The sequence below is a fragment of the Rhincodon typus genome, chromosome 26 (genome assembly GCF_021869965.1).
Source record: "Rhincodon typus isolate 14 chromosome 26, sRhiTyp1.1, whole genome shotgun sequence".
Taxonomy (NCBI): domain Eukaryota; kingdom Metazoa; phylum Chordata; class Chondrichthyes; order Orectolobiformes; family Rhincodontidae; genus Rhincodon; species Rhincodon typus.
The window spans coordinates 11738473-11749286 of NC_063357.1; the positions used below are offsets into that span (position 1 = coordinate 11738473).

Sequence of the window (10814 nt, forward strand, 5' to 3'; positions counted from 1 at the left end):
ATAATTTCATATGTGCAATACCTTGGCAGTGTACAGTAGATCGAGATTTAACTTTGTATTCTTTCTCCCTGTTTGTGTTATATTCTCTGAATTTTTGAAAAACTCACTTCATGCTTCATTGCAACCAGCTGTTTGTATAACTGTTATATGTGTACCTTTTACAATGAGAGATGAAAGTATCCAGTTATCTGCAGTGAAGTATGCAGAGAGGTCCTTAGAAGGTCAGACATTGAAGAATTACTGGATGCAATTTGTGGTCTGGACCTATAGTAAAAAATGGCAACATGAATTTGTCACATTTATTGCATTGGGCAGTGTGCCACCTCCACTTTGGCATTTTTCCCAAGGGTTGGGTTTGGTAATCTGCAGTGTGACTGGTGTGCAACATATCTCATCTTACCAGTTCATCATGCATTATCTCAAAGTTAAGAGGAGCTTCCTACAAATGCTCCATTTCACAGGCAAAAGTAGGCCTTATACTTTAAGAAATGTTTTTTTGAATCCTGGATAATGGTGGCTGTACTGTACCCACCAATTATTGATGGGAATCATTTCACAGTGACACAGGATTGTTATTTTTCAACAGGGAGTGGGCTGTGGTACAATATTGAATGTTCATTGGATTGTAACCAACGTATGGTATTGAAGAAATATTCTTGCCTCCTGTGGTCTACCCTGGTTTGCTACAGAATCTTTCAGTTCAGATATACCTTTTTACTAAATAAAGAGTCCATGCTACTCTCTTTTCATGTTTTTGTTTTTAAATAGGTCATTCTTGCCTGAATTATAAAGCTGAAGAGACTAATTCCAGACTCTCAAAGACTCTTGAACAAGTCCTGCAGGACAGCACTGCTCTCCCGTATATCATCCAGTTCATGGAGATGCAAGGAGTTGAACATTTGGTTAAATTCTGGTTGGAAGCAGAAAGTTTCCGCTCCACAAGCTGGTCTCGCATCAGAGCCCACAGCCTGAACACAATAAAGCATAGCTCTTTAGCAGAACCTGCATCCCCTGCAAATAGACGGTGTGATGTTGATGTACCGGTATCGCTTGACTCCTCTGTGTCTCCTGAGCTGAAGGCAAAGGGTAATCCAGTTTCTAGTGGTGATAAACTTAATGTTTCAGACCCCACAAGTCTGGGCTGCATTGGACAAAATAAAACTTCTCCAAATCACTCATTAAATCAGGGTGGCAGTGATTTGAATCCATTGCGTGTTGGGGCATCAAGAGCAATAACCATTCAAACAGGGTCGGCAAGTCAAGAATCCCAAAAACCTGCTTCGAAAGGACATGCCCTTCAAACAGGATTGAAAGGCCTATCAGACAAATTGATGAAAAGTAAGCCTGCTTCTATTATTTTCTTCCAAAAATGATCACTTGGTTCAATTTTCTCTTCTGGGTAATGTGTTATTTGTGATATTGGAGAATAGGTTAATGCCAACAATGAAACTTTGAGAGCCTCCCTAAATCATTGCTGACTGATTATAATTAACTAGAATGGCCAAGCAGTAATTAACTTTCAAAATATAATGCGCTCCCCAAAATGGTTAGTGGATTGATCAACAAGTAGCTAAGCCAAACGAAACAGGATGCCCTAGTTTCCATCCCTGATCTGTGCTTAATTCATCGCGAGGAAGGAAACTCTCTATCTTTTAAGGATAGTCCTTTTTTGGTGATGCAGCGAGGGCAGGATATGCATTTTGATATGAAAGGCACTACCGATTTAGTGTCAGTGGTATACATTTTAGCATGTCGCCTGTGTTTTTTTTTAAAATAAAATGCAGATTTTGATATTGCCCACCATTTTGTAGCAAAGTAAGTTGTAATTTTGTGAACTTTGAATGCACAGCTCTTAAAACAAGTTCCAGTTTGACCTTCCTTTTGGAGAACTCTGTTGCAAATAGGAAGTGGTAAATCTAACAATCTTGTGTAATGGCATGGTTCAGTTCAAACCAGCTAGATTACTTTACAAAGAACGATGTGTAGTTCTGGTTTAATACTGCATGAACAAGTTGGGAGCATTTATCATTCCAGTACAGTAGTGGGAGAATGCTGCACTGCTGCTAATACTGGTCTTTGAATAAGATATTAAACCATCGTCCAACATGCCTGTTTATTTAAGCCGAAGACACCATTTGAAAAAGAGCAGAAAAGTCACTCGAGTATCTTGCCAGCATTCCTCACTCTATGAAGACTATCAGAAGAACTACAAGTTTTTGTTCCTTTCTCTTTAAGAGTCAAATGTACAAGTGCTGAAACCTCACCCACATTCCTGGCCCTCAAAATGAGAATTTGGTAAGGTGACAATTAAATGTTGATATATGGACCAGACCAAACCCCCTCCAAAATATATTAAGAAGATAGCCTAGACACTAACTTTGCCTTATTGTAAAGGCAAGTACCAGGCATTACATTCCAGATGCAATTCAAACTACCAGATCTGAAGCAAAACACACTTTATTCATACACTATAATTAAAATACAACAAAAGAAAGAAAAAAATTGGAATAATTAACTCTATTGGAAAAATTAACCAAATAATATTTTAATTACTAAAGAGCAACTGTTCCAATGTAGTAATACCCCATAAACACACCCTTGGCCAAAGGCAAAATTCAATAAAATAGATTGTCTCAGTCAATTCTCCAGTCCAGGAGGAAGAAAAGTGGAGAAAACAGTGTGTGTGTGTGTGTGTGTGTGTGTGTGTGTAACAGGGAGAGAGATGTACTTCCAAACCCAGCTTCAAGTCCCAGCAGCAGCTGCTACTGAAAAACTAAAACTTAAAAATCCTGGCTCTGGGGGAGCATCTTTCCATTCGGACCCCATCCATTCAGACTGCTTCTATTGTCCCAACCTTTTGCAAAAAAAGCCCAAGGCGCCTCAAGCTTTTTACTTTATTGGATTCGAATAGACAGTGCACACCTCTGAATTCAAACTTCTCTTTTTAAAAGAAATGGACAAAATACACCTCTTAAAGCCATTTTCGTCACAATTCTACAAGACAAAATTTCATTCAGAAAGCTATAAGTTATGTGGCATAAAACTTTGCATTCTATTCTTCAACTTATTGAATAAATTGATTCCATTGTACAAATTCTTCAATTCTGGCAACCAGCCAGTTGTTTACTTGAATTCAGTGTCTGCATCTGTAGGAAGCATGATAAAGGTCCAAGAAGCAACATTAATAACAAAGCCATTCAGAGTGCACAGAATTTGACAAGTTGAATACTGAATCTATCTTGATCTGTTTCGGCACTTGTTAAATAAAGGGTCTATTATTCTTCTAAATGTTACATTATTGTAAATTTAATTATTTTTAACTTTAATCCTTCATAAAAGGTACAAGCTCCTGATTTAAATGGATGCTGAGATTTTTGTATACAGAATTTGATGTAATTTTTTAAAAATAAACAAAATTATTTCAGATTTATACTTTCTCCTAGTTCAATGAAAGGCCACAGATCTTGTTATTTCCTGTTTCAGGATTTTAAATTCTTAGAGTTATGCAAATTATGGAATGGTTAATACACAATGCACTCTCTCCTTTACAGCCTCCTTCAAACCCAGACCCCCAGCCACATCCTTGAAAATAAAATATTCATATCAAAGACTGTGCACAATGTAGCTTTAATTCGAAGTTGGGAATCCATGTGAAAGACTGACTTAGAGGTATCTCAAGGCAGACATCAGTTATGAAGCGTATTATTTGAGACTAATTTTAACGTTTGAAAAATCTTCAAACACAAAATAGGATCAGTAAAGAAGTCTTCCATTTCCTTCACAGATTTTGATACCTACTGCCATTAACTTGTCAGAGACAGATTTGCAGGTGGGGGTTGGGGGTAAGGAATGCTTTATACCCTGACACATGAAGCATTGTAAATCATCTATATATATCCTATTTGTGAGGTATGTTATGTGCATTCATTTGCAAACCTCCAGTCTCTCGTAACACGGTTTTCAATCTCTAATTCCTACAATGAATACATTACCTTCATCCCTAGTTAGGAGTTTGCTGGTTAACAGCAAGATACAGGAATAGGCCATTTTAACCCTATTGAATTGAGGAACTTTCAGGGTTTTTTAAACATGGCACACCGTAGGAATGTAATATGCAATAGTAATTTTACAAAAGACAGCCAAATCCAAATAATCCAAAATTATTTTGACAGTTAAGAGGAAAATAATTCCATAAGAGGAAATCCCATATTTGGCAATAAATTTCAGTGATAGATTGAATACTGATTGCTTTGGTGCAGCAGGTCATTGTGGGAGGTACCTCTAAAAGTTTGGCAGCAATTTCCTTTGTGCCTGGTGAAGTACACTGCTGTTTCTGCTGTGATTTCATAGTCTTGCTAATGAGATTCAGTTCACAAAAGATACATAACAAATGATGTGCTCCTATAACCCACCGTGCAAAATTAATTTGTTGTAGTGTGGCATATTTGAAACTTGCTGATCAGGTAGGTTTTCTGTTTCCTGTGTTCTTCAATTTACAATAAAATTTCAATCACCATAACTAACAGGCTTGTGGAAAACACATTGTAATGCATTTGTTAATGCACCCTAGGGTTTTACTTTGAACAGTTGAGTTCATGGTTGTTTTCCTTTCTGCAGGTATAGAGCGTGATGCAGTTAATATATTTACTAAATACATTTCACCAGATGCTTCTAGACCAATTCCAATTATAGAAGCAATGAGAAATGATATAGTAGGTAAGTAACTCCCAGAATTGCTCTTTTAAGTGGGAGGTGGTGTGGGACTAGCTGGCCTTCAAACACAAAGGGCATTCAATTTGTTTTGCAAAATAAATAACACAGTCTGACAAACTCTCTTTTCTTTCCCCACTCCTTCCATTAGCTTTCCTCCTGTTACCATTTTTTTAATGGCACTCAAGATTGTTGCTGGGCTGCTATTCCATGTGTGTTAACGGTCTTTCAGTATCTTGCTATTGTCACCATGACTTGCATAACTATTCAATGTTGGGTGTTTCATCTGTGGACACCTTTACAAATGAATTGAATCTTATCCAGATGTACTTCCTGGAGATGTGCCAGGTAGAATTGGACCACCTGTCACTGAACTGCTGAGTGTCATTTTGGTAGCAGTCTCTCTTTGAATGCAAAGTATAGTCTAACTGCTCTGTAACCTTAAAAAAACAAATACAGGGCCAGAATCATTCAATTTTCCCATCTTGCATGTTGTTTGTTATGGAACTTTATTGTTATTGGTATGTTAGTGAGAATAAATACTTTGTGTGATATCACAAAGTTCATTGATGTCACAACTGGGGAAAAACAACTTCAGTCAGTTTCCAGTCACAATGCCCTCAAAGTGGATGTTTTTCATGACCCATTAGGATGAGTCCACTGAAAATGCTTATCTTCAAGCAACTTGTAACCACTAGCTCTGAATTGGAGTTGTGTAGGGTGACTGGGAATCCCACTATTGCATTTTTCTAGGTTCCTGACGGATGTTTGAGTTCTAAGGAAAGGCTGGATCAGCTGGGACTTCTTTCACTGGAGCATAGGATGTTGAGAGGCCAACATGATAGAAGTTTATAAAGTAATGAGATGAATTGATAGGGTTAATGGTAGTTGTCTTTTTCCTCGAATGGGGGATTTTGAGATTAGGGGGTACGTTTTTAAGGTGAGACGAGAGACATTAAAGACATGAGGCAAATTTTTTACACAGGATGGTTCGTGTGTGGGTGAACTTCCTGAGGAAATGGTGGATGTGGGTACAATTACAACGTTTAAAAGACATTTGGATAGATACATGAATGGGAAAGATTTGGAGGGATATGGGCCAGAAGCAGGCAGGTGGGACTAGTTTAGTTTGGGATTATGTTCGGCATGGACTCATTGAACCAAAAGGTCTGTTTCTGTGCTGTGTGACCCTGTGGCTTCAAGACATGAGTTTTTAGGAGGTTTATGAAAACCAGTTTTTGGTAGGGGTTGGGTGAGTGACAAAGCAGCCAACAGTTTAGAGAGAAAATATCAAAGAAAAAAGCCGATGACAAAGATCAGCATGTGAAGGAGGGAATAGGAGTAAATAATGAGGGACATTGAGTGTCTGTGCCACTCCCTTTATTGATGACCTCCTGTTGAGTATTCATCTGATGCAAAGGTAGAACAGTCCCTTTTGTTGCATTTGCATTTTGAACTTGCCGAGCTGTTTGATGCTTTAGAGAGAAGTGTTGTTTTGCTTTTGAGATGTCCGTCCAAAATTTCATTCATTTGGTTTTCAAGAAATCCTGGGTGGTTGGGTATTAACTGAAGGCTGTATACAAAAGTCTTGGAAGCTAACAGTGACTAAATCGACACACCAGTTTTACTTTTAATTTCACTTTCTCACAATGCTGTCTTGTATTTTGTGTTTGGTTTTATGGCCCAAAAAAATCTTAAGAAAACTACTCTTTCACTAGCTTCAGAATTATAAAATGTATCCCGGTTGTGTATCATTCTGCAGTACTGAAATCCTTTCTTTGGTATAAACAAATGTGCTTCTCTCTTAACAGCTAAGATATGTGGAGAAGATGGACAAGCAGATCCCAACTGTTTTGTCTCTGCACAAGCTGTAGTATATGTAATGATGGAAAAAGAGTGAGTAAATATGATGCAAATGATTATTTCAAAATATTAATAGCTTATCCTGTTGGAGACATGTAAAACATTGGAGAAGGGCAAGTGTTAGGCCTAACAAGAAGTCTTATACAGTTTGAGACATAGATATGCAACCAGAGTAGGTGGATTTGTCTCAACCAGATACCCAGTAAGCGGGTATAACAAAAGTGTTACTATTAGGAAACCTGTAAAAACTACTATTTTCGGTGGTAACCTATGGAGGCAATGTTACATGTTTAGTAATGGTGCATATATTGCAACATTCTAGTCTACTAAAAACCAACCTGAAATGAAGATTTCTGCAGGCTCTGTTGTACCTAAGTACACTGCGGTTTGCTATGAATAGTACAGAACAAACAAGTTTAACTGAGATTGTTAGGCAAATGTCATTTCTCAGTCATTTGTAAACTGCCTGTTGACTTGGGCAGCTCAGATATCAGTCATTTACTTAAAACACCTGACTGGGATGCAAGAGTTATCACAAAGTCACTGTGAAGAGAGATAACTGCTATTATGGCAATCTTTGTTCCTGTTTATTGAAGCTTAAACTTAACTTTGAAACTGAAGCAAATACAAATCTCAAATTGTCATGGCTTTTCAATTCGAAACATAAGCACAATTTTTAAAACTTGTGATGCAATGCATTCTCAAATCCAGTGACTTCTGTTCCCTTTATTCCCATTATGCTGTGATTGACAGTCTGTTATGTGTGACAGCAAGTCATTCTTTCACCAAGTGTTGAGACTGGGGAGAGAAGGAAGAGGAATTCCCACTGATGCAGTTTCGCAGTAAAGCCTGTAATCCCAACCACCACCCCCACCCGCCCACCAACAATATTATGGCACTGCTTCTAATAACTTTATTGTTATGGATGGACTAAACTTCAAATTTAAGCATGTGAATGGCAATCCCTCTTCCCTGAAGTACCAGGAGCTGCTTGGAGTACTATGACAATCCAGTAGCTATCATGGTAATTTTCTGATGCCCTGTTCTTCTTTTAACGTAGTACCAAGGGATCTTTTGTGTCTCCTGAAAGGTCAGATCAAGTGGGGCGGGCAGGGGGAATCCTTGGTTTAGCATTTTATTCATAAAATGGCATGTCACCAGACCGTGCAGCATTCCCTCAGTACTGTGTGATGTATCAGTCTACGTTTCATGCATAAGTCTCTGGAATGGCCCGCTGGCTTAAACTAGTACTATATTGTGCCTCACTGGTGTAATGCATTGGAAATCCTGCCATTCCTCATGTCATCAGAAAAGTTAAAGATTTTATAAAAATATGCATAATTCCCCAGTTTACCTGCCTTTTAGACCCTGGTTGACAAAGAACCAACCAGATTACTGGCAGGCAAAAGGCCTTTGTCATTGTTCTGTGGAATGGTGACCAATTGTCAATCAACTCCTTGTTGCCTGCTAAATCTCATTTGTATACACTGATTCCAGCTCATCTGCAGCTCAACGTCCCCCACTGTTTGAACAACACAATGTGAAGTTATTTTCACAATCCTTGAGTTTTTAAAACAGTCTCATTTTTGATCCACAATCAAAAATATGAAAACTAAAATGATACGGTTTATATAGCTTTCAATGTCATCAGATGACAGTGAAGTTAAAGTAAAATATGTTGTACCAATATTTCATAATACCTTACTAGTGAGTTTCCTGGTTGCATTTGTTCTGTAAACCAACACTGCAGATTGTTGTGGATTGGATCATAAATATAAGTGCATGACAAAGATACACATTACTACCTTTGTCTTGATATGAGGGAAACACTTCCAGTTTAGATCTCAGTTGGGATGCCATCAGGAGCATAGGCTTTGTTGTTTCTTGTCTATTTGCTTCACTATCGCCATTTTTCTACAATGATTGTTCCTGGCTTCTACCTCAATACTCAAAGTCTGGAGAATATCAGCTGCCGTTATGAATTTTCAGTCAAGGCATTGTTCAAAACGTTCTTTTCAGTGTTGACAATGGCATTATCATCTTAAAAGAAACATGTTCCTAAGAATGAAGAGCATTTTATCCACTTCATCTCGGTCTGTAGATGGCCCTGAAACTCCATAAATGTTCAGGTCAGACTACTTAAACATTCAATGGACTGAGCATTGTGTCTGGATGGCTGAAAATGTCTTCCCTGTCAGTCCTGTTTTCTCAACTGTCACATTGCCAATGTTCCTGGGCAGGACAAAGAAAATGGATCAAAGACCGTTTGAAACTCTGTGGAGCATGAAAACGTTGACATTAATGATTGAAAGACTTTGCTACCAATCATTCAGAACAGCCACAACCGGTCCATCAAGCTACATAATACTTTGAGTCTGTGTCTTAATGTTGATAAGTCAGGGTAGTGGCAGGAAAGGGAAGGGAGAAAATTCTGCACTTTAGATAAAACAAGCTAGTGGGATGTCACATCCCACCTGCCCAAACATATATTGGTCAAGTATTAACCTTGTCAGTTACTTGAGGACCCGTTGCAGAAATCTGTGACTCTGATGACTGATCACTGTCACATCAGTAGATAACTGCTGACTCTAGCTTAGAAACTGAGAAATTGCAACTGTCAGTGCAATTTTATTAGTGTTGGTGCGAAGCATGTATAGCTTGCGTAATGGAAATCTGAATCTCAGGCCAAGCTGAGTGTAAAAGAAATTCCTGTAGAGAATAACTTAATGTAATTCTGCTGCAGTGTCTTGTAGAGTTTGCGTACTAAATAAACTCAAGTCAATGTAAAGTCAAAACACTTTACGTCAATGCACCTTTATTGAGCTTGTCACTAACCTGCATGCTGTCATATGTTCGGAAGAATGAAAATGTATTTCCTGAAATACAAGGGTGTTAGGGAAGGCAATTATTTTCAACACTCTCTCTTTATATTCTTGCTCAAGTCAAAATAGTTGATTCTTTTCAGTCTGCCTTTGCTACCATGAACAGTACACTACCCCAAGCATGTGGGGCATATTTTTACCTGTGATATTGCCTGCAAATAGAATTGCTGACTGTGCGTGTCACTAAGATGACAGTGTGATTTCAGCTGGAGTGATGCACCCTGTTGACTCTTTAAGGGAACAGATATAAACTGAAAAGAACGTCTTGATGAAATTGTGACTGATGATTTATTGCCATCTTGTGGTTAAACATAAAAGAAAAATTTGGGCTCTGGAGTTATGCATTCTGACTGCTGCTGGGCCATAACTAAAATCTATTCTTAAACTATTCCAAAATTTCAGTGCAAAGTAAGTTCCATTCATAACAGTGCATTATCTTTGTTAAAGATTGCATAACATTAGCGAAAAAATTACCATGTGCTGTTGCAAGGTCAAAACGAATAAAAATGTGTTGCTGTTTCAACAGCAGTTTGCACCCTTGTTATTTTCTATGTCTAATTTGCTTTCCCCCCTCATGTTCTATCAGAAAGCAGCAGATTCAATAGCACATGTTGCCTTTTCTTTCATAGTTTATTTTTCAGAAAAGCAACAATCACTCTGTTGTACACATTAGCACCACAATTGCTGAGAAATTCTGAAAAATCCATCAATTTTTCTCCATCCGTTGTACATGCTAATGTATCCATTATATCTCAAAATTTTGTATTGTTTCTCATAAGTTCGTCTGATCCAGTTCACGCTCAGTTATCATAATGCTTTTCTACATAATGCTTCAAAACGTTAAATGGGTGAGAATGCATGCAGATATTCTGCATTTAGGTAGTTGTGACATTCAGCAAGATGATCTAAACACCTGAAATAGCAATATTCACTTATCTGTTTCAAATACAAGGATAATTATGTTTTGTACTGTCTCCTTGAATTACTGAAGAAAATCCTATAATTTGCTACCAATTCTATCCTACAATGCACCTGTGCCTTGGGTCCCATGGTGGCTGGGGGCCTAAGTCTGATGTTACTGAAATGCGTGTGGCGAGTTTAACATGCAGAAACTAAGGCAAAAACAGATGTTTTGTTAACGTAGACTGTCTATTTCAGCCACTTTTCAATTAGAGAACAGCAACCAGGACAGAGGCATGCTTGTTACCAAGTTAGGTATCAGAACTAATGCTGGGGAAAGAGATAGTAGGAACTGCAGATGCTGGAGAATCTGAGATAACCAGGTGTAGAGCTGGATGAACACAGCAGGCCAAGCAGCATCAGAGGAGCAGGAAGGCTGATGTTTCAGGCCTAGACCCT

General features: G+C 38.2%; 1 protein-coding gene across 1 annotated transcript in view; it reads left to right on the plus strand.

Annotated features, from left to right (window-relative positions):
• Positions 1–10814, plus strand: part of LOC109917447 (A kinase (PRKA) anchor protein 10) — a 60183-nt gene that overhangs the window by 23086 nt on the left and 26283 nt on the right. Inside the window, exons 6-9 of the mRNA XM_048612348.1 lie at positions 769–1338; positions 4618–4716; positions 6522–6606; positions 7552–7597. Of these exons, the coding sequence (XP_048468305.1) occupies positions 769–1338; positions 4618–4716; positions 6522–6606; positions 7552–7597 (800 nt within the window). The remainder of the gene's footprint in view (positions 1–768; positions 1339–4617; positions 4717–6521; positions 6607–7551; positions 7598–10814) is intronic.